The sequence below is a fragment of the Melopsittacus undulatus genome, chromosome 12 (genome assembly GCF_012275295.1).
Source record: "Melopsittacus undulatus isolate bMelUnd1 chromosome 12, bMelUnd1.mat.Z, whole genome shotgun sequence".
NCBI lineage: Eukaryota > Metazoa > Chordata > Aves > Psittaciformes > Psittaculidae > Melopsittacus > Melopsittacus undulatus.
In genome coordinates, this window is record NC_047538.1 from 152,627 (window position 1) to 176,470 (window position 23,844).

General features: G+C 60.3%; 1 protein-coding gene across 3 annotated transcripts; it reads right to left on the reverse strand.

Annotated features, from left to right (window-relative positions):
- Nucleotides 1–108: 108 nt before the first annotated feature.
- SMTN (smoothelin) lies at nt 109–22,526 on the reverse strand. 3 transcript variants are annotated; one of them, XM_034068287.1, is made up of 22 exons: nt 22,367–22,526; nt 17,386–17,546; nt 17,050–17,143; nt 16,874–16,952; nt 16,443–16,780; nt 14,703–14,805; nt 14,230–14,474; nt 14,057–14,120; nt 12,641–12,739; nt 11,798–12,151; nt 10,709–10,803; nt 8,540–8,656; nt 7,336–7,494; nt 7,170–7,245; nt 6,726–6,890; nt 6,114–6,176; nt 5,914–5,977; nt 5,423–5,593; nt 5,224–5,347; nt 5,000–5,151; nt 3,553–3,724; nt 109–995 (listed from the first exon to the last, which is right to left on the reverse strand). In XM_034068287.1, exons 1-21 carry the CDS (start codon nt 22,415–22,417, stop codon nt 3,580–3,582), a joined length of 2,919 nt encoding a protein of 972 aa, XP_033924178.1. In that variant the 5' UTR covers nt 22,418–22,526; the 3' UTR covers nt 109–995; nt 3,553–3,579. The 3 variants fall into 3 exon arrangements, with proteins under 3 accessions (XP_033924178.1, XP_033924181.1, XP_033924179.1); XM_034068290.1 differs by lacking the exon at nt 6,726–6,890; XM_034068288.1 differs by lacking the exon at nt 8,540–8,656 and having other exon boundaries at nt 22,367–22,525.
- Between the last annotated feature and the right edge of the window lie 1,318 nt (nt 22,527–23,844).

Here is a 23,844-nt window from a genome sequence, read left to right on the forward strand (position 1 = left end):
CTGGGTGAGCAGGAGACCCATAGGCAAAGAGGTCTGTTGCAGCAGGCTGCCAGTGCTGGTGGCACAAAGCAGCGGTGTGACTGGGAACAAGGACCCGAGGAAGAGGTGTCATCCTATAGAATAAACCTTTATTGCCTGGCTGGTTTTAGAACGTGTCAATACAGGTGTAGAGACAGTGATGGAAGGGTGAGCAGTGCTGAGCACGTGGTGTCCTGAGCTGGGGAGGAAAGCAGGGGCTGCTGCTCTGGCTTGTTCCTAGGGCCCCTTGCTGCCCTGGGACCCCTCAGCCCTCCTGCCCACTCCCCAGCACATGGGTACTGCAACCCCGCAGCACAAAAGCATCCCAGGGTGCACGTGCCTGGTGGGAAGCAGAGTTTTAGCACACGGCCATGGAGCTGCCCACAGCAAAGTGGCACCGGGCAGGACCTATGGTGGACAGAGGAGCTTTCTCACAGGGGGCCAAGGAGAACCACTCTCAGCTGTGCTGCCTGCAGGATCCACAGAGGTCAGGCCATGCAGCCGCTGATCACTGCCAGCCCCAAGCCTGAGGGCGCAGGAGTGCCTGAGCCTCCCTGGGGACACAGGGGTGCTGCCCACAGGACAAACAACTCCTTGAGAACAAATAACTTAATGCACTGGTGTGTGGGAAGCAAGCCAAGCTGTGGGGCATCCTGGCAGTATCTGCCTTGCCCTGCCCATGTGGTCAGCCCACAGCTGGACAGGGCAGAGGGGGCTCCGGCAAAGCAGAGGCATAGGGGTGCCCTGTGGCAGAGCACCTCCCCTCCATGGGCCTTCCTAGGGCAGCCAGCTCCTTGAGAGCAAGGGGTGGCAGGCAGGGCAGGCTCTAGCACTCTTTCTGCCGCATGCGCAACTCGTGGCGACGCAGGTGGTTGTAGAGGGACTGCACATAGGTGAAGACACACTTGGCATCCGGCTTCTTCCCCATGATCATCATGTCTTCCACATCCACCAGGGGCACGCAGTCCACCAGCATCCTGTGGAAGTGCAGCACTCAGCATGGCACTGGGTGAGCTGCCCCACAGCAGGGGCTGGAACAGGTGACCCACACCCCAGGGGCTGCTGGTGCTGGGCACTGCTGCCCTCAGCCCCACTCAGCTCCTGTCCACCCCTCTGTACCCACACTTGTTTAGTGTGAGGTGTCCCTGCCCATGGCAGGGGGTTGGAACTGGATGATCTTAAGGTCCTTTCCAACCCAAACTATTCTATGATTCTATGGTTCTGCTGCTCCTGGCACTGCAAAAAGCAAGAGGGACTGCCTGCATGCTTGCCTGCAAACCTTGCACTCCTAGTGCCCTCTACCCTGGCTCTTGCTGCTGACAATCATCCCCTGCTCAGGCTGTGCCCACCCTCTTCCTCCTCCAGCTGATGCTGGTGCATTGTAAGAGACCTGCTTGTCTGTGCTGTGCCTCAACCAAAAATCCAACTGGCTGGTGGAGGGAAAGCAGGATGGAGTTTTGTCACATGCTGCCCATCATTCCTTCTCCAAGCCCTGGCCCAGCTCTCTTGCATCATTTCAGCTCTACCAGCCTGGTCCCCCATCCTGGACTGGAACCTGAGGGGCTGCCTATCCCAGGCACAGCACACCACCACCAGTGAGATGGGTACTGCCCACTTCAACCAGCTCAGCACTGGTCTGTGTCTGCTGCTTCCCAGGCCAGACTCCTGTGCAGTGCTGGGGTCTGTGCAGAGCATTTGTAGCTGCCTCCCACAGCCTCCAGGCTCTGCCACAGTCCATCAGTGGGATGATAACCCTGCCCTAACTCTTCCTGCCCCAGCTCCATGAGCTGCCAAGTATGGCTGGGGTAGTGATGGTGAACAAGCAGCCATGGAGAGAAACTGGCCACCTGTTTTCTCCTTTCTGCTGGGTGGGCAAAGCAGCAACCCTGTCACTGCTGCCACCACCCTGGCCCTGCACCTCTGACCATGCAGCTGGGCAGGTGCCAGCACCTACCTGGGGACAGACTACTGAAGCAACCCAGTGTGCTGCTACTGCCAATGGCTGACGTAGCCAGGAGTGCCCATAGCCGAGGCTATGCTGGTGGCTGCTTTGTGCAAAAAGGCAGCACACACTGCTAAGGCCAGCTCAGTTGGTCTGGCCCTGGGACCACCCTCCAGTGAGGGCACTGGGCTCAAAACACAAGGAGGGTCCAAATCCCATGTTACCACCCACTACCACGCCCCTACCCAGGCTACTGTACCTCCTGGTGAAATCCTTAGTCCCTCAGTACAACGTAATCCAGCATGCACAGCTGAGGAGGGAGCCCCAGATGGTGCCAGCACCCTGGGGAGCACCAGGGCTTCAGTAGGACCCTGCTGCTGTGCCCCACTGCCTCAGCTTTCCCACAGGACCTCTGCTGTGCTGGAGGTGATGGGCTCCAAGCCCACAGCTTGGCTAGCACTGGTCCCACCTCTGATGTGGTCTCGGGGGAGAACGTACGGGGTGGTGTATACAGGGCCTTGGAAAAGCTCCCACCTAAGCTCCAGTGGCCACCCCACTACCTCCAGCCCTGCCTCAGCAGAGATATCAAAGCAACAGCAGTGCAAGGAGCACAGCTCTGCCCTTATAAAGTCATTGTTTGGGACTTGGTGCTGCACACAGCCCAGGGGAGCAGCTGCTCCAGCGCAGCTGGGATGCCCCTGAAGACAGGCACAAACACTACAAGATGAGGCAGGACCCAAGCCTTGAGTCACACTTTCCAGGCTTCCCACTCTTGCCCATATATGAGCAGGTAGCACTGTGCAGGCCAGGCATCATGGCCCACACCTGGCCCTGCACCCCTGGGGCCCCCCCTGCACATCCCAGGTGGGAGGAAGTCAGCATGTGCTAGCAGCAATCCTGGGGCACCTCGGGGGGGGGGTTACCCACACCAGGCACCATTGCTGCAGAGCCCCCCACAAGGCATTCTCAGCAGCTAATGCCCTGCATCAGGCTTGGCCAATGGGGAGGGAAGAGCCATGGTTAGAGTCAGGGGCAGTTTAGACTGGATATTAGGAACAATTTCTTCCCCGAGAGCATGGTCAGGCATTGGGAGAAGCTGCCCAGGGCAGTGCTGGAGTCACCATCCCTGGAAGTGTTCATAAACCATGCAGATGAGGCCCTTAATGATGTTATTTAGTGGTGGCCTTGGCAGCACTGGGGTAAGGGTTGGACTTGATGATCTTAAAGGTCTCTTCCAGTCTGGTTGATTCTATGATTCTACAGCAGCTCTGTTCCCACCAGCACACTCCCCATGGCTGGGGACCCAAAAGGCCCCCATGGTGACACGTGTCATGTTCTGTCCCATGTGTGTTCCCATCACCCTTTCCCCTCCCCAGTTCCCATGGGTGCTATACTGTAGGGCTAGAGGACAGCCAGCAGCTTCCATTCCTTTCAGGAGAAAGAGTTAGAGTTTAGCTCTGCTGGCCAACACTGCCAGGACTTGCCCCTTGCCCATGGGCAGCTCCCAGCCTCTTCCCCAGCCATGGTGGCCACTCCCTGGGCTAAGCCATGGCGGAAGGCGCAGGCAGGTATGTGGAGAGGAAGGTTCTCACCATCGCTCCCGGGGGTTTGGAAATGGGCTACGACTTTTTGGTTTTTACCAGCCCCTTCTGGACCAGGCAGCGATAGAATTCCTGAATGTATGTGTACACACACTTCCAATCTGGCTCGCGCATCCGGACCATGTCCTCCACGTCCAGCAACTGTGGACAGTCCGCGTGCTTCCTGGGGGCAGGGAGAGAGAGGGGCAAGCCAGTGACCGCAGCCCAATCGGGGAGGGGAGGAAGAGAGAAAACAAGAGACACAGATCAATGCAGTTCCCATCCCTCCCCTGAGCAGATGCTGCTCTGCTCCCACATGCTCTGGGGGTGCACAATGCAGAGGCAGGAGGGCTCCAGGCATCGCTGCACCAAGGCCATTCAGTGAGATTTGGGGGGGGGGGGCACAAGCAAGGGATGGGGAAGGCAGGTGAGTGGCGTGGAGAGGCGTGAAGTCCAGAGATAAAGACAGATGGAGAAGAAGGAGGAGTGAGGTGTTCTGGTGCGCCAGGTGCTCGGGGAGCGGGTTCCAGAGCAGAGTGGCACTCTATATAGCCTCTATATAGCCATCCACTGGGAGGATGGGGGGGCAAGGCCAGCCCTCCTGGCCAGCTCTGCTTGGAACCGCGCAGCACAGCCCTGGTGCAGGAAGCTCGGGAGAAGATGCTCACAAGAGCTGGAGGAGGAGGAAGGATGAGAGGCCACCTGGCTTCCAGGCTGGTGCGATCGATGGCTCTCTCAAGTCTACGCACCGGTTCCCCGATTAAGACAAAAAGTCTATTACCAGGAGCACCAAGAGTCGGGCACCTGGCCCTCTTCTCGCTCCTCCGAACGGCATCATGGCACCCAGGGAGCTCACAGGAGGTCCCTCCCAGCTCACGCCACAACGCCAGGCACTGGCCAGGATGGGACCCCCACCTGCCTGGCCCTGCCCCTTGACAGGGTGCTGGAGTGGAGAAGTGGGTGGGAGAGAGACAGAAGGAAGGAGAGAGGGGCTGACTGCCAGCCCTTCAGCTGGACGAGCTCCCATCTCTCAGCACCCAGGAAAACCAGAAGCAAAAGGGGAAGAGACTAGAGAAGCTGCAACAGTGTTTTGAGCCCCCATTACCATGAAAAGAGGCACCTGGTATGGACAAACCCTACTTTCCACTCCCCAGGGACTGAGGTCCTACACCCAGAACCCTGGGATGGGATGTACTGCCTGTGGTTGGGTGGGCTGGGGGGCTGCTGCCCTGCTTTTGGGTGTTCTCCCCCACACCCACTCTCACCATGCCAGACTGGGCTGCACTGACATTACTTTTCCCCTGGTGTCCAAACCTTGTTGCAGAACAAAGGGAAGCAATGCTGATGGGCACCCACCTCAAGCACCATCGCACCTGCCCACGACCCCTCGCCCTGGGCAGCGAGCAGAAGAGCTGCCTGAGCCACCCCAAGCCCCCATGGTGGCACCCAAGCTACATACTCTGCAGAGGAGAAGGCCACCTCAAAGTTGTGGCGACGGTTCTGGGGTGTCAGCTGACTGTAGTCAAATGCCTCAGGAAAGAAGTTGTGCACCAAGGCACAGAAGGCCATGCCATCACTCCAGCTGGATGAGAAGTTCTGGATGTCCACGTGCTGTGAGGGCAGGAGGGTTACTGAGGGGCAGAGTGACTAGGCCTGGAGATGGGGAGAGCAGGGGGTACTCACCTCATAGCCCCGGGTCTTGGCTCTGCACCAGTCCAGCAACATCTGCTTGATGCTGTTGGCATTGGGTACGCCAAAGCTGGAGGAACGCTGCACTGCAGTGCGTGCCGCTATGGGGTTCGGTGAGCTGTGGCAGAAGATGTGGAGTGTTAACCACACAGTGACCACCATCCCGGATAGCCTGCTCCCTGCCCAGCCTCACCTCCCACCCTCCTTCTGCAGCTTCTCCATCATGGCCTTGCGAGCCTGTGAGGCTGATGTCTTGGGCAGACTCTGAGCTTTCATCAGCTCCTTCTTCTTCTCAGCCTGGCGCCGCTCCAGCGCAGCCAGGCTGCTCTGCCTGGAAGCACTCTCATCTTCACGGTCAAAGATGCTGGGGAAGAGATAGACACAAAGATAAAGGGGCCATGGGCATCCTGGGAAAGGGCACATGGTGGCCCCAGCCCATTGCCAGCCCTGGTGCTTTGAAGACCTCCACATCCCTGGGAAAGAGGGTTGGCTTAAGGTCCCCAGCTGGCAGACACGTCTCTATGTACATGGACGGACCCATGGGGACCACTGGAGGAAGCATGCATCAAGGACCAGGAAGCCCTGGGAGCATCCCAGCACAGGGACACTGCAAGCTTGGCAGATAAGGTTTGTACAAGCAGACTGTTTACAGGGTTCACTTGGGGCTGAGACACTACCACTCACCTGCCAGTCTTCTTGGAAGAGGAGCTGTACGATGACTTGGTTTGAACGAAGGTGCTGTTGCCCTCTGCAGAAAGAGAGAAGCCTTGGGTAAGAGCCAAGAGAAGCTCTGCATGTGCCACAGCCAGGGATGGCTTGACAGCAGCAACACCTATGGTTACATCCAGAGAATGCTGCAGGGAAAGGGCAGCAAAAGTTCTTACTGTCTGATCTCTTCACATAACTTGACTCCATGGTTGTGGTACGGGAGGTCTTGGTACCATCACCTACAAAACAGCAATGCAATGGTGAATCAACTGGGGCCAGGTACAGTGGCACCCACAGATACCCACTGTTGCCAAGCACCCTGGCAGCCATGTAGTGCAACAGGGAGAAGTCTCAGGGGACAAAGCCATGGCCAGGGCAGGCAGAAGGGGCACTGATGGCATATGCCCCCAGGCAAAGCCCTGCAGCAACTGTTGGCTTGAGCCACTCAGGGACTCTGAGAGTAGATGTAGAGTCCAGAAAACAGGTCTGAGATGCAGACAAGGCCCCTACCATGCTGATGGGCTGGAGGATTATCTGGGAAGTCACCAGAGCAGATTCCTTAAAGATCCCCAGGCAGCCAGAGCAAGCCAGAGGAGATGCAGTAAAACTCAGCCCTGACCCATAGTCCTGCTCCCAGTGCAGTCAAGGCAGACCCAGGACAAGCAGTGGGAGTGGCACACAGGAGCTGTGATGGTAGAGCACTAGACACTCTGCACAAGCCCCCGAGGGGCTGGCACACAGCACTGGCTGTGCTGGGTAAGTGACCTCCACACTCCCCCAGCCCATACTAGACTGAACGAGCCGCTCGGTCTTCGTGACGGTGCTGCGTGCCGAGCCATCGGCTGACTGGGTGCTCTGCATGGTGGTGGTCTCTGTGGTGTGCCCAGCCCTCCCTGCCATAGCCTGGCTCCTCGTCTCCTGCAGCCGCTGGTCCCGCTCCTTCTCTCGCTGGTCTGCAAATGCAGGTGGGAGATGGCATCAGCCACGAGAGGCAGGAGCACTGGGCACTGTCCCACCACACACCAGGGGTCCTGCTGGCCATTGCTGGTCTAGAACTGGCTTATGGGAAGGATAATGTCCTCAGCCTGGCTCAGCCAGGGGAGCAGCATAAGACCAAATATTCTCTCCTGCTTCACCACAGCCAGACAGCCCTGCACCAGTGTCCCGCCAGCTCCACTGGCAATGCCACCAACAGAGCCCCAACCCCTGTGGGAATCACCATCCCCATCTACCTCGCTTGCGCTGGCGCAGCTCCCGCATGGCATTTCGGATCAGTCGCCGCTCCTCAAAATCTGTTGTATGATCCAGCTGCAAAGGAGGTGGAGTTCAGCATCACCTCTCTGCCACCAGTTTAGGGTCTCCTCACCTTCCCCAGGAACCCAGCAGTGGCAGAGATACCATCTTATCCAGAACATCCTCATCCTCAATTCTGTTCAGTTCCTCGACGTTCAGTTTGCTTCTTCTCTCCAGCTCCCTCACTTGGACCTTCTCCATGCCGTTGGACAGCTCTGACTCCAGCCTTGGTGCCTGGGGCTGCTCTACCATCTCTGGTTCCATCTGCAAGGACAGCACTTGGCAACTGATCTTCCACAAGCTTGGCCACCCCACTCCCTGCTGCTCAGGGTCCAAGTCCCCCATCACCCTGACACTCGCCCAGTGCCGATGGCAGTGGGGACACTGGAGAAGACATGCCACATGCAGCATAGAGCTCACAGCTGGTGGGATGCCGCAGCTGCCTGCAGTGCAGGAGAGCACAGCATCCCTGACTGCAGCACTCCCTAGTCTGCAAGGGCCCAATCTTGCTGCCAAGGTGTCTCCAAATATTCACCATGCTCCATCACTACAGGCTGCCAGGGCCCTCCAGCAGACAGGGACTGCCTGGGTGCTCCAGGCTGGGCAGTGCCTGGTGCCCGGCGCAGGCAAGGTGCTGGCAAGGCCAGTGTAGGCCATTAGCAGCACAAGGGATTTCCAGGGAATTAAAGGACTTAGCAGACAGAAAAGCTTGTGCAGAAGATCAAGAACCTCCCCCACATTCCTGCCTAGAATCTAGGACAGCCTGGCCCCCACCAGAGCAAAGCCAGAACGCCAAGTCCCTTTCAGCACGACCCCCCAGCAATGTGTGGCAGGCAGCAGGCCAGGCCCGGAATAGGGCATGGAGGCTGCAGAGAGGAGATGCCAGCATGGGGGGCTGAAGCAGCCCCAACACTCACCTGGCCCCATCCTGCATCCTGCTGCTCCCGCCTGGCACCCAGCCCATGTCAAAGCCACTGGTGGCAAGTGACATTGGCCACACGCACCCATGCCACCACTTGTGCCCCAGCACTGCTGTGTGGGACGGAGCAGGACAGCTGCCTGCAGCCTGGCCGGAATGCTGACAATGCAGAGCAGGCAGATGCCATTTGTCCCCTACAGCAGCGAGCCCAAATGGTGGCAGATCCCGGTGACATTACATTGCCTGTGCACCACAGCCACAGTCCCACCTCATGCCAGGAGTGCCGCTTTGACTCCATGCATCCCCATGGCTGCTGGAAGCCCTGTGGGCTGGTGCCACTCACCACCCCACCACTAGGCACTGCCATAGGGCAGAGCTGCCCGCACTCACACCACTGTTGCTCCGGGAGAGATGCAGGGCTGATTGCTGGCGCGTGCTGGAGAAAGTAGGTGGATGGGCCACGGGGCCACTGCGCTCCTCGGTGCCCTCAAAGTGGGCGCAAGGGTCCTGTGCTTCCAGAAAGAGTGAGCTGAGGTCCTCCCCTGGGGAATCTTGGGGCCCCAGCCACAGCACCAGCAGGTCGAGGCGGTGAGCCAGGCGCGCCAGCTCTGCCTGCAGCTCCCAGTGCTCTTCTTCCAGTAACCGCAGTGCCAGCACCAGTGGCTGCACCCGCTGCAGCGCCTGCTCTAGCTGCCCCTCCACTACGCTCCGGAAAGTTCCCAGCTCCTTCCGCAGCTCAGCCAGCTCAGCCGCTCCGGCCTGCGCCAGCCCCTCCAGGCTGACCCCCAGCATGGCAGCAGTGCCGGTGCTCAGCTGTCCTCTGCCCTTTATAGGGGCGCCAGGTGCTCCCCCCCGCCTGGAGGCTGGCCCGGCACAGCTCCGCGCCCGCTGGGCTATTCTTATCGCGGCACCCAGGGGGTCCCGCACAGGGGTGCTGAGGCAGGTGCCAGCACTTGGACATGCTTCCAGCCCAGGGACCAGGTGGTTTGGCAAGAGGGAACTTGATGAGTGCCCTCGACCTGGGGCAGCTACCAGGGCCCTCAACACCAGTCAGGGGCTGGGGGCTGTGGGGCACAGCAAGTGGGGCAGAGCTCCCAGGCAGGGTCAACCTCAGACCATCATTCTGTTAGGTGCACCCCAGGGCCATGGACTACCCATGCACCCTTCTGTCTGGGTGCCCTCCTACTCCTGGCCAGCATCACCCACAGAACAGTATCTCCAGTCCCCGGCTGGCACTGGTTAGTGCCTTGGCTATCAGCTGTGATGTTTGGCGACTTCCAGTCCCTGTGCTGCCTGATGAACACCCCACGGGGACCCCACCAGTGAATGGACATGCTGCAGCAACACTGTCCCCAAATCCCCACTGCTCACCAGTCCCCTCCACCAAAGCCCTACCTGGCAGGGCTGCCAGCACCGCTGCGGCTGCTGCCTCCTGCTCCCTGCCCACTGGGAGCACACCTGTAGGCCGTGTCTCCTGCTGGGCAGTCAATGGGTCCCAAAGCCCCCACCCCACTGGGCAGCACAGCTAATACCTTAATGAGAAGTGACGGGCTGCTCAGGCCAAGCCCGTCCAAGCGCATTAGCACAGGACAGCCACCCCTCCTGCAGGCAGCAGGACCTGCTGGCTCGTACAGGCAGTGTTCGAGGGGAGCCCTGCCAGGCTGTGGGCACTGCCTGCTTCATAGGGTGAGCCAGTGGTGCCATGGCCACCAGCAGTGCTGTGCCTGAAGAGACAGCTAGCTGAGCCGGGTGCTCACAGGGCCAGGAGCAAGGTAGTGCTGCACTTGACATCCCAGCTCCTGCCAAGGCTGCGTGCATGAGTGCTTCGCATTACCCTAGATGGGCAGGAGCAGATAAAAGCACTTGAAGGGCTGTGTGTGCAGGGCTGCCTCCTGTGCGCACCCGGCTCCCCCCCGCCAGCACATGGGAAGGGGCCATATCCTGCTCTGCCCCAAATACAGCAGAGGGTTGGTTTGTTTTTTCCAGTCGCACCCAAAAATCCCTCCCAGGCCAGGGCTGCTGCTCCGCTGCTGGGATTGCCAAGTGGGAGAAGGCAGGACCCCAGCCTGCAGCTCCAGGGTCGATCAGATACCCTTGGGAAGGCTTCACAGCCAAAGTCCATTCTCAAGAGGGAAGACAAGGAAGGGTTGTGATGGGCTTTTCCCTGAGCTCCTGCACCTTAAAAGGTGTTTCAAATGGAAGACCCACAGAAGGTCCCCAGCCCACCTCCCCCACACCCTCAAGTGTTTGTACACACAGTGGCACAGTCCAGCATGCAGGGGGCTCCCATGCCTGGGGCTGGGCATCCACACAGAGATCCCCAGTATCTCTTTAAAACAAAGAAAGAAAAAGCAAATAACAAAACCTCAACCTACCCAAACACCCCACTCCCATCCCCTCCAAAAAAACCTACCTAAAGAAACAGCCAGAGGCTGCAGACTGTGTCACCAGCACCAACCCACCTGTCCTCGTCACTGCTCCCCACCCCAGGCCAGTAGCCCCCAGGTCATGCCAAAGTGGGACATGGCCCCATGGCACCCAGCCCTTCTGGGCACTCACCTTGGTGACATTGCTGCTGATGTTGCAGATACTGCTGACATTGCTGGGGATAGTGGTGATGCGGATGGGGGTGCTCCGCAGGCCCAGGGTCACCTCTGCAACAGGAGCAAGAGGCACATGGGGTTTGCCCCAGGTCGGCACGCTCAGCCCCGTACCCGAGAAGTGGCTCCAGCTGGACTGCCAGCCTGCCGCACGCATCCTGCCTCAACGATGGCACTGAGCTCTGCCAAAGGGGAAGGGCTCTGGGCACAGCCAAGGGATGGGGCAGCCAGAACCCCCACAGCACCCTAGCTCATCCTCCTCCCCAAGGGAGGGCACTTTCAGCAACATGCCATCTGGAGCCAAGACACCCCAGTGTGAGGGACTGCCCCAGTATAATTCTAAGCCAGTCACATCTGTGAGCTGGCAGGGCTGGACCAGGGGCAGGGCATGAAGAGTGCAGCACAGTGGGGATGGGGACAGGCTGCAACGCCAGATGGCTGCCTAGTACTGAGATACCATGAGCAGGCTGAGCATCCCTGCCAAGGGGTGCAGGCTGTCAGGCACACTTCTGCCATAGCCTCTGCTCTTCTGGCAGTGCTCATGCTCAGTCACCAGCACCCAAATGTCACTGTTGCTGCTGTTTTTCAGTGATCCCTGGCTAGTCCATCATTATCCACTCCTGCCCACCTGCATGCTGGTTTCCACCTGCTCACTGGTGCTCACCACACTGTCAGTGCCCATCTGCCCACTTGCATCCATTTATTAACTGCACTGCCCAGCTGTGCACATCATGATGTCAGGAGCACTCTCCCATGGTGCTTATGGCCCTGCCAGCACCCACTTGCCTGCTGGTGCTCATTGCCCCACGGTGCCCGATGGGTGTCCACCTCTCCCAGTCCCACCTCCCTGAGTGAGGCCTACTTAGGCCCCATCATCCTTACAGTACCAGTTTTCCCATTCCATCTTCACCACGGGTGCCCTCTGCCCCTGCCACCCGTCTTCCACAGTCTTCTGATAGATGCCACACGTCTGTGCCACACATCATCCTCACCCCCTCCCTGATGGCTGCCCCTGCCCTTGTCACCCAACTTCCTGCACGATGCCCACCTGCCCGCTGGCTGCCAGGAGTGGCCAGGACGCGGGGTGTGAGGGGCTGCACGCGCCCATCCTTGATCTCGATAGTGAAGCACGTCTTCATGCCGTCGAGGCCGGCGCTGGGACCGGCGGCGACTGAGGCCGGACACTGCTCTGCGCCTCCTCCACCGCAGCCCCGCGCGTTTTGAGAGGGCCCTGGCGTGGCCGTGCGGAGCCCCCGCTGCCATTGGCCGGGCCTGGCCCGTCCCCCCGCTCCCCCCGCCGCTGCCGCGGAGTTGGGGGCCGGCCCCGCGCCGGCGGGGATGAAGCGCTGAGCGCGCTCCCGGACGGAGGCAGCCCGCAGCGGCGGCGCGGCGGGGCTAGGCTCTGCGGGGACGAGAGCGGGGAGTCAGCGGGCCTGCAGCAACGCGCGGGTGTCCCCAGCACCCGTGATGCACTCGCCGACACCAGGAATGTAAGCTCCTCGGGGTACCCTCCAGGAATCATGCACACCCCTTGTCCTCGGGTGCCACACCATCACCCTCCAGTGCCCCACCATGCATGAAGCACACAGTGCATGCTGGCCTCCAGAGACCCCACCACACATGCAACACTTTTGGATGCTGCCCCCCTGGGGTGGTTGCAGCCCCCTGAAGCTTCTGTGCCATGCTGTCTCCATCCCCTCCCCCCACTTCTGCTGGGGCCTGGCTGCGTGCGCACATGGGTTGGGAGGAATAAATGCTGGGCAGGGAACAGCAAAGCAGGAGCACAGTCATCCAGCATCCTGGCACCATGAAGCTCTATGCCTGCCCAGGCTCCACGATGGACTTCCCACCACTGTGAAGCAGAGCAGATGTAGCTGCTGTAGGAGCTTACCTGTGCGGCCAGGCAGGCGCACGGAGGAGGATGTTTGCTCCCACCGGTGAGTGTTCAGGCAAGCCGGGGTCCCTGCCACATCCTGGGTTGGCACTGCCACTTTGGAAGGGACAAGCCAAATATGCAAGGTTCAGGACAAGGGGAGCAGAGGGTGAGCACAGCACAGGGTCCTCTGCCATCCCTGCCCACCCCTCTGCAAAACACAGCACCCTGTGGATTCCTCCCTGTTCACCCCACACTCTCTGGAGCATAGAGCTGAACTCTGGCAGCACTCACAGGCTGCTGTGCACCCCAGGCAGCTGGCTGTGCCCTGCAGCACCAAGCCACACTGTGGAGCAGGGCAAACCAGAAACTGGGGTACCCACACCCTGTCGAGGCAGGAGTGGTACCTGGAGCCTTTGCTAAAACACTGCAATCAGCCCTGCGCCCACCAGGCACTGGCAGCACAGCCGGCCCGGCAATCACTTCTGGAGAGTAGGAGTAGGTGGTGTCCCAGTTCCCACCCAGGGAACCCCCAGGGTGCAGGTAGGCACTGAACAGGCAGCACTCTGGCCTGGGACCAGAGTCACTGATGCCAAAGCCCTGCATAGGCAAGGACTCAGCCTTCCCCCAGCACCCAGGTTTGAGCCCCTAGTGAGGCAACGGATGTCTGTGTCAGGTCCTGCATGCTTCCCTCCACCCCAGGGCCATGCCACACTGCAGCCCACTACCTCCAGCATCACCCCATGGTTTTGCCTTCCCAGGAGCCAGCAGCTCCTTGGGGCTTCTTGGAGGGATAGGACCTCTGCCTGCAAGGGTGACTCTGAGGATACCTGACCCTGATCCCTGAGGGCAGAGAGCTGCTTTCTGGGTTTTTTTTCCTGTTTCCTCCTGGCACAGCTGTGGGGACAGTTTTCCCAGCAGTAGGGAGAGGGCAGCTGCTGGCCCCATGATCTGTCAAGACTGTGGTGAGGACCCAGATGATGCTGGGTGCTGGCTGGACCAGGGAGTGCAGCCTCGGGGGGGGGGGGGGGGGTCAGGGCCAGCTGGGACATGGCTTCTGGCCTTATTGGGTCAAAGAATGTAAAAGGCCGGAGTTTGCTGCCGGCACGGATTCCCTTTCATGGCCCTGCTGCTGCCGCCTGGCCTGGAGCTGGGGGATGGGTAAACAGCCTGTCCAGCACCATGCTGGGGCAGGCACTGCCACTACAAACTGGGGGACAAATGACCCCTGGCTGGAGATTGCCCTTTGTTAGGCCACATCCTGCCCTCACATTCCTGCCCCAGATTGCATGGACTTAAGTCACGTCCCCAGGGATGACGCTCTTCCTGGCATCACTGGGATACAAGTGCTGCAGGGCAGGGGGGCAAAGCACCGCCTAGCTGCGGGACATAGGGCAGAGCCACAGTTCTCCCTCCCCATGGGACTGCACTTACCTGATGACTGCTCCCTGCACCTCCCAGCTGGCCCTGGCACTTGGCCATGCACGGAGGTACCAAGCTGCAGGGAGAGAAACAGGCAGAGCAGTCAGCATACACCATCAAGCCTTCACCCACAGGACTGCTGGCCCCTGGCAGTGGTGGCCCCAGCCATGCTGCCATATCTGTACCTGGCTGCCAGCACTGGGCTGCCTGGGCTGCTCCACCCGGTGGCTTTGCCGCTCACTGGGCTCCTGGGTGGTGGCAGGGCTGCCTGGGCTCCCATCCTTCCAGGCTGCCTGGTGCCCATTGGGTTGGGCAGTGCCTGGGGAGCACAGCTGACCCCGCTTCGGGTCCTTGCCAGCATCTTTGAGCTGTGGAACAGGCTCTGGGGCCAGCTGCAGCTCCAGGAGCACGAGGGTCCCCGAAACTGCAGCTGTGGGAGACAGAAGAGGCTGTGCATGGCGGGAAGCCTGCCACTGCCTGCAGAGCATCCCTGCTCCTTCAGCCACACCAGGCACCTGGCTTCCCTGCCTGCACCTTTGGGAGATGCTGCGCCACCCTCTCCATCCTCCCACCCCTCCCCACGGCTCATCCTGGTGTTGCTCTGGCCCTGGACATGCACCCAGATGAGGTTTTGCCACCAGCATTCACGGGAACTCACCCTGGGTGCTGGGTTTCTGGGAGTCTCCTGCCTGCCAGCTGTGTAGCTCCTGCATCCCAGCTGGGATGCATTCCTGGTTCACCATGTCATCTTGCTCACAGGCCTGGGGAGAACAGAGGCTGAGAGTGAGGTCAGCCCCACACCACTCTCTGACCAGATCACCCTGTCCTATCCCTGCCACAGGCTGTGGCCTCTTCCCACGCTGTGCAGACAGGGACCTGGGTGCTGCCAGGGATGGACAAGCAAACTCCTGCACAGGGGTCACTGCTGAAGGTTGGCAGGAGGGCAAGTGTCCCCACACCCTTCTGCCTCCACCAGGTAGGGAAGAGCATGCTGTGTCTATCAAAGGGGGGGGGGGGGGCAAACCCTGTGCACCCTGGGGCTCCTGGCACTTCTCTGTGTGGGGCTAATGAGCAGCAGGGCATGGAGCAAGGAGCTGGCTCTTGCGTCCCTCTGTGGCCCGTGCCAGAACTACACCAGTCTTGTCCAGCATGAATGCCAGGAGATGGGAAAGAAAGGACAGCCCCTGCCCAGTACCCCCTGTCCCTTCCTGCCCCCAGCCCACACTCTGTGCGACAGGGAGCACCCAGTTTTACATCACCCTGTTTCTGCCTGTGGCACTGGCAAACGACAGGATGCTCTTAGTGCAGGACCACACACAGGTTACAAGGGTGTTCCTGACATATGCCTGAGCAGACCCAGGATGTCCTGATGTCACCAGCCAGGGCATAGGGTGCCAGTCCTGGCCATGCCAGAGTTTCTGGGATCCTTGTGGGCTCCAGGGAGGGGGAGGTGGAGAGGGACCCATATCCTGAGAGGGTAAAGGGAAACCATGACCCCAGCACAGGTGCCACTGCAGGGAAACGGCCTTGAGTTTGGAGTAACCAGACAGACAGTGGGACAACCATGCTGGCTGCTCAGGAGGTGTCCCAGCACAGCCAGACCTGGTGACAGCATGCCAGAACATCTGGATGAGGAAGGCAGACAGTGCTGAAAGGTGGCACAGGGCCACGTCCCCCATGCAGCCATGTCCCATTGCCGCAAGGAAGGAAGAGCAAGAAGCTGGGCTCAACAGAGGCAGGTGCAGGGACCCATGCCTTCCCACTTGCCTGTGGTTACAACCACTGTTTCTCCCTTCACCACCCTCTCCCCCACGAGGCAGCCCTGCATCACTCTCTCCCCCAAAGGGCAACACTGCATGACGTCTCTGCAGAGACTTCCTACTGCCATGAGACCCACAGTCCCCTGCAGGGTCACTGCCACCATGCAGAAAACCCAGGCTGTACCCATTCCTTCCAGTCCTGCCCACCAGCTCATCCCTCCCCCATGCAGAGAGCTCCACAATAGCTGCTGAGCACCAGCCTTGCTCCAGTGAGCCCCAGCCCAACAAGGGCCAGTAGGAAAAACCCACATAGAAGGGTGCTGGGGGAATGAGCAGTGCACCAGGCACAGCATGGGTCCCCACAGACCTCTTGCCTGCAGCACTTGTACCCAGATGCATCCTCAGGGAGGAGCCCAGGGGCACCCTATCACCAGCTCACCAGTGCTGGGGGCACACTGACATAGCACAGACCACGTGCGTCCCCATACCCCGAGACTCCACCTGCCCCAGTATTCCTGGGTGGGTGAACCCAGCATGCCCAGGAGCTTGTGTCCTAGATAGGCTGACATAGGTACTCAAGGGAAGGGCAGGCAGGTCTTCAGTGGTCCTGCTTCCCCAGCAGCACCATGCTCACTCACCACTGAGCTGCTGGGCTCCTGGGCAGTGGGCTGCTCTGCAGCCCCTCCATGGCCACTCTCCTCCGGCCTGGCCAGCGCTGGTGGCTCTGCATCATCCTGCTGGCTGCTCTCCCTGCTCCTGGCTGTGTTCAAGGGCTCGGCACTGGCCTCACCACAGCTCTCCCTGCACCCTGTCAGGGCGGGCAGCTCGATGTCACCCCTCTTGCTGCTCTTCTCCCTCCCAGCCAGGGCTGGTGTTTCAGCATCATCCCTCCGACTGCTTTTCACATCCCCAGGCACACTGCAGGACTCACTGCCGTCCCTCTGGGTGCTCTGTGCATTCCCAGCCAGGGTTGCAGCTGGGTAGCAGCAAAGGCAGTGTTTAGGAAGGAGCTGTCCATGTCATGGCCTCTCCAAGGTAGCGGCTCCAGGACACGGGGAAGATGCCTCACCTTCTATCTCCTCAGCCCGTAGCTTGCGGATGGCAGCTCGGATCAGCTTGCGCTCCTCGTACTCACCTGCTGCCCGCAGCTGCAGGAGGGAAAGACACAGGAGAGAAGCAGGGTCAGCCCCAGCACACACATGGACAGCCCTGACACACAGATGCCCCAGGCACATGGACACGCACCAGTTTTGTCAGCTCTTCCACATCAGTGATGGCTTCAAGCTGCCGGGACAAGGTGGCCAGGGCCGCCTGCTGCTCCTCCTCCAGGTGCCGGGACCTGTGTGGAGTAACAGTGGCTGGTGGGAGCTACTGTGGGTGTTTGAAGTTAAGTCCCCTTCACAGGCAGCCAGCCAATTGAGGCAATGCCCCCTCAACAAGCCAAGCCACTTGTCACTGGCTGCTCCCACCCTAATGCCCATCCAAGTCTGTCCAAGCCACACTGTGGCTTGACACTGAAGCCACCATCATCTGGGACAGAGGCAGGGGATGAGTGGGAGCCTGGTCCCGGTCCAGACTCACCGTGGCCAGTTCTCCTTGTTGTCCTGCTGGTGGCTGCCACGTTCTGGGCGGAAGCGCTTGGATGCCAGAGCCTCTTCGTCCCGCTCCAGCTCCTGCCGCTGCAGTTCCCTGATAGCCGAGCGGATGCGGCGCCGCTCAGCCAGGTCCAGGGTTGTCTCCAGCTGGGTGTGACAGGTCTGGGCTCAGCACCGGCTCTCACCTCCCTGGCTCAGCCATAGTGCCACCCACACTGCTGCATCCATACAACGGGGCCATATGGCTGGCTGGGCCCACACATATGCTGCTGGCACTATTTGGCTCCAGGGGAAGCGGGGCAGGATGCTGGGACCAACTGTGGCAAGGAGGGGTTTCCAGGTGGGCATGTCAGGGGCAAAGAGACAGGGCACGTGGTATAGATACCCACTGGTAGTCCACACAGCCTTCAAGGGTGGGTTCCCTGCAGCCCTACCCCATATGCCACCAGCACAGGGATGAGCACTCCTACCCATGCCAGCCCTTCCAGCAGTGGGGAGAACACACAGCAGAGTCTATTCCGCTCCCACCCCCGTAGCCCTCACAAGGTGCTGGCTGGGGATGTCTCAGCACCGTACAGAGGAGGGGTTGCCCTGATCCCCCTGCAGCCCCCTCCCCTACCCTCACTAGGGGATGGCAGGCAGCGCTCGGCACCAAACCTGTGAGCAGAATCTGTCCCAAATCAAAGTCCAGTCCTTTGTATGTGGGAAGCATAGCCTCAACCTCACATAGCCACACCCCCTCCAGGAAAATCTTATGGGTGCTCCTTAGGCCACTAAAGACCACTCACCAGGACTTGGCAAGGGGGACCCAGAACCCCAGTCCTGCCAACTGGCCCAAGTGCTTTGAGGGGGGCCATGCTGAAGTGGGGGTGGAAGGCTGGATCCACAAGGAAAGGCCAACCAGGGCAGGCACAGGCCCACTGTCCTCCCACTGTCCTGCTGTGAGACATCAGGACTGAGGCAATATCCCACAGAGCTCATTCAAAATAAACCCTGTGATCCACAGCAGCTGCTGCTGGTGTCAAGCCCTGGCATGCTGGGAGCAGCCACGGCTGCACCACAGGACAAGAGCATCAGTCCCCTTCCTTCCCCTCCCACAGCCAGGCTACCATCCAGGCTCTTCAGGTTGTGCTGCAGCAGGAATCAGCACTGGTCCTTCAGCCAGACCCAGTCAGAGCAGCCCTGAGGGCCCCAAAGTACTGCCCACACACAGAAAACCACCCTGCACAGAGGCCCCAGCAAAGCCATAGCCCTTCATGCTCCTTTCTTGGGGTCTGGGGACCCGGGGAGGATATTTCCATCCCAGTGAAACCAGCAGGTATGGAGCTGTCAAGTACCACCGCAGTGGTAGCCAAAATTGTGCTCTTCCAGCCCCTACCAGTCTTGAGGCCCAGTCAGGAGCATTATATTTCCCCAGCTGCAAAGACTCCAGCAGGATGCTTGACAGTTTGGACCATCACCTCCAGGGCATCTCCCCTCAGCCAGCCTGGTGCTGAAGATGCACCTAACCCTGAGGACAGTCACTTGAAGGTGCTCCCTCCCACACTGGCACCCCCTGCCATGCTGGCTCCCAGTGCCATCCCTCCCAGCACACTGCAGCCACTTGCTGAATCCCATAGCAGTCAGATTATCCACCTCTGGGCTGGAGCTGGGGCCTGCAGCCCTCCATGCTCTTATCTGGACCTCTGGTGGTGCAAGGGCAGGGAAGTGGCTGGGAAGAGCAGTAGCCACTGTGCTGCCAGGACAGAGGAATGTCAGGGAGGAAACCAGCCCCCCGGTCTACAGGGCCTCCCATTTCCCGTCTACGCCTGCCCTGCCTGGCCTTGGGGATGCTGCTGCAGGCAGACTGTCTGCAGGGACAAAGGCATCAAGATGCCTTTCCCCCTGCAGCTCCAGCTGACGCCAGGAAGCCCAACTCTGCTGCTCACAAGGTGGCAGCAATGGGCTGGGGGAGTGATGGAGTATAGCCCAACCCAGACCGAGGGGCTGGAGGTGTTGGCCCGGTGGCAAGCACAGCTCGCTGCAACCATGCAAAGGCCTTGAGGACAGAAAAACTCCTTCACCAAGAAGCCAAGCCCCTGGCCGTTCCCTAGCTATGGTGCTGGCTGTGTATGGCTCTGCCCCAGAAGCTGGGTCAGGGTGACAGGGGGAAACAGGAGCAGCTACAGGAGCTAGGAGTGCTGGAATGGGAAGATGTGATAGAACACAAGTCCCATGCATTCCAGAGCAGGAAGCATTTTGGCACCTGTGTGCTGTGTGACACCTGCCTACTAGCTCCAGGGTCAGCTCTGCCTGAGAGGCTCCAGCTGGGATCTGACCTGTACCTGGGCCCTGGAAGGATTATCACAGGAAAAACAGTGACAGGACAGGAGAAAGAGCCCTGTCTCCAGCCCACATCAGCACAGAGCTGGGATGAGGCAAATGAGTTGCTTTTAAGGTTCCATGGCCAGCAGCAAGGAGGAACGTGCCACAAACCACAGCTGGAGCCAGGGATGGGAAAGGGCTGAGGGGCCCTTCCCTGCCAGCATAGGCAGGCCCAGGGATTGGTACATGCCAGGGCCCCACCAGCCCTGCCCAGCCAGCAGCAAATTAATGGTTATGAGCAAACGCCCGCCTCAGCACACACACAAAGCAGCTTTGTAAAAAGGGTGCTGGCAATGCACTCTTGAGCTACCTTCCTGATGATACCCAAGCAGGGCAGTGTTGAGAGTCCCAGCACAGTAAGCAGCTCCTCAGGGAGTAGCCCTGCATCCACCTGGCTCCCCAGAGCAGCTCTGTACAGAGCACTTGGGAGGCTGGAGCCCAGGCACAAGGAAACTGCTCAGGGGATAGCACCTCAAGCACCTCCTGCAGCCCCAAGCTTTGCTGTCACCTTTGGAAGGAGCCATGGAGTGGAGCTGCCTCCCAGACAGAGGAGAGCAGGAAGGACAGCCAGGCAATGGGTATGCGACAGGGATACAACACCCCTCGGGGCCATTGAAACCTTTCCCAAAGGCCACTGGCTGCAAGAAGGGGACCTTATGGCCACAACTTTTCTCCAGCCTGCTCTGCCTCTGCCTGCAAGGGGATTTGCATCCTGCCTAATTAATCAGGCTGAGATCTGGAAGGACTGAGTGAAGGAAGCATTCTTCAGCACTGGGCCAGCAGACCACAGCCTGGAGCCCAGCACAGCCCCAAGCACCCAAATAACCCCCTCCTTCCAGACACCCAGCTAAAAGCCACCCTGCAGCAGCATCCACCACATCCCCTGCAGTTCTCTCTCTAGGTTCCTCAAGGCCTTGGTCACTTTTGTGCTGCATCATGGGTTCATCCCAACTTGCTTTCACCCTGGACTGGAGTACCAGCAGGCAGCTGGTGAGAGAAATGCATGGATGTCTATGGAAGGGAGATGGGGGTAGAGCTGGGCAACTTCCAGCACAGCAACAATCCCAGTATGAGAGCTACAGGGACTTGCTTGCATTCCCCAGCCTCCTTCTTCTAGGGACCCCAGGGATGTAACACACTGCTGCCAAAGTCTCACTTGGTGGGAAACAGGAGAAGAGGAAGCAGTCCGGAGCAGAGGGCTGGGAGAGCAGGGAAAAAGCGGTGGGAGAGGCAGTTTTCCCTTATATGGACTAATCCTCCTCCAGCTGATCAGAGCCAAAACCTAACCAGAAAGAAAAATAATTCCGTCCCCACCTCACGTCAGCTTGGAGCAGCCTTTCCCCAGCCCAAACACAGGGAAACCTGAGCAGGGTGCTCTGGGGATGCAAAGCCCCACCATATCAAAGACAAAATCCACCTCCTTAGGCTGGCTAGAAATCAGCCACCACAGACACAACACCCATCCCATCATCACTCGTGGGGCTTCATTTCGGCCCAGAGAGCTCAGCTGGAACACGGCAGGGCCGGAGCACTGGTAGTACGGGGAAAAAGCCCAGACCACCCATCCCTGCTCCTCCAGGACCCCACGCTAGCCCCAACGGAGGGCAGTGGGCTCCTGAGCTCGGGAACAAGGGATAGGGCTGCGGTTTGTCACCAGGATCCGGCAGCCCCTGCCCAGGGCCCACCGCAGCTCCCGCGGCACCCGGACCCTTTCCTGTTCCCGCAGACGCCTTCCCGGCTGACTCAGCTTCCTGCTGCCCCAGTGCCGGGCCGGGATCAGCCCCCGGGACACAGGGTAAGGCCCCGGCCCTGGGCCCGCGGGGCTGGAGGGGATTGGCGGAGCTGCCCGACGTGGGCAGCACGTTGGAAGAGATTCCCAGAACAACAGCCCTGGCTGAGCGGGTCAGAGCCCAGCGCCCAGAGTCCAACCTTCGGGTTCACCCCACTACGAGCCCACTTGGCTCCGGCAGCCGCGGGGCCAGGGCTCCGCTCCAGTCCTTGCTCCTGAAGTAAGGGAAGTGCCTCGGACGTTGCTGCAGCAGCGGCTGCACAAGAGGCGCTGCCCAGCCGTGAGGACACGGGGCATGGGGAGGCTCCTGCCGGCACCAAGCCAGGCCCGGGCACCAGAGGAGCAGATTCCCGGGACAGACGGCACCGGGAGGGTTGTGAGCAGGTAGCAAAGACGGCAGCAGGAAACGTCTCAGGAGGGAGTCGCCGGTTAAGGTGATGAAGCCAACAGACAGACGGTACCGCTGGAGCGCGGGTGTGAGCAAAGGGCCGAGCGTGGTCGGAGCTGCAGGGCCGGAGGTTCCGGGGCAGGGCGGCGGCTTGTGCTAGGAGTTCCCCGGTGCCCAGGGCTCCAGCGCAGCTCAGGCTCCCCTCAGGTGCTGCTGCCCGGGACCCCCAGTATTGCCCCCAGCTGAGGGAAAGCGGCAACTCCACCACCCGCGGAGGCGCGGACGGGGCCGACGCTGCCGCTAAGCCACGGGAGCCAGCGCGGCCGCCCCTCCCCCACGGCGGGTCACGGAGCCGGGGCAGGCAGAGCGACCAACGGCTGCGGGCAGCGCGCGCCGTGCCCTGGCCCGGCAGCCGCTGGGACTCACCAGCTTCCGCAGCGCCCCCTCATCCATGCCGAGCAAGCTCTCCTGAGACATTTCCCCGCCGCCGCGGACCGGCAAAGCCAACAAAGAGCGGCCGAGGCGCTGCAGTCCCACACCGAACTGCACTGCGCTCCGCTCCCGCCCAGCCCGCGCTCCGGGCAGCGTCGGCCCCAACCCCGCCCCATCACGCGCCCGCCACCGCCCCCATTGGCTCTTCCTGCCGGGAGGGAGTCTCCGGACCAGCCACGCCCCGTCTGGCCACGCCTCCCCACGTGAGGCCACGCCTCCGCTGCCCCCGCCCCAATCTGCCCGGCACCGCCCCTCCAGCCGTTGTGCGTGGCGGTACCACAGCGCCTGCTGGGTCCTGGGTGACTGACCTGATACCGCCAATGTGCCCCGGAGGCCGGCCTGCCCCTGCCCCTGCCCCTGCCCCTGCCCCTGCTCCTGTCTCAGTCATTTCTCCTGTTCCTGCTCCTACTCCTGCCCGTGCGTCTGCCTTAGCCCCTGCCCTTGCCCCTTCCCCTGCTTCAGCCCATAGGAGAAGCTGTTGGTTTCCTCTCCCATGGAACAAGGGATGGGACAAAAGGAAACGGCCTCAAGCTGCACCAGGGAAGGTTTAGGCTGAATATTAGGAAAAATTTCTTCCCCAAAAGAATCGTCAGGCATTGGAACAGGCTGCCCAGGGCAGGGCTGCAGTCACCGTCCCTGCAAGTGTTCACACACCGTGGAGATGAGGCCTCAGTGCTATGGGTTAGTGGTGGCCTTGGCAGTGCTGGGGTAACAGCTGGACTTGATGATCTTAAAGGTCTTTTCCAACCTGACTGTATGATTCTATGACAGCTCCTTCCCAAACAACTGCTAAAGCAAACTCCCCTAAGCACTGTGCCTCCCAACAGGCCTTTCCTATCCCTCTGCCAGTCTCAGAAGTGACACAATCTTCACTTGCTGGATGATTGCTGTGTGCCACATGTGCCACACAGAGGTCTCCACTGCCTGTAGCTCTGCTCATTACACAGTCCCTCGGCTGAGGTTGTGCCTGGGGAGCCGGCACTGCTGTCACGCAGCAGCTGGCAGCAGCATTCGTGCCTTTGGGGTGCAGGTGTCCCCACTGGCAACCTTAAGCTGGTGGTGGCACAACTAGTTTGTTGGTTGCATGGCTGGCTGCACTGATGCTGGGCTTCCTGCACAGAAGACCCAGCTGCAGAAACACACTGAACTGTGCTGATAAAGCAGCCTTGGATGCACAGCTCTCAGCATGTGCAGTGGTATTTATCCTGCTCCTGCTCCTGCAGGTCTGCACCTCTCCTGGTTTCATTCACCTCAAGTAATGACCCAGCCTCATCCTTGCACACACACCACAAAGGGCTGGTGCAGCCTGGAGCCCACAGCCCTCTTCGGTTCCATGCACACCCCCTGGGACTCCCCACAGCAGTGAGGGGTGCGTGCTTCCAGCCAAGTGCAGCCTCGGAGAAACAGACCTT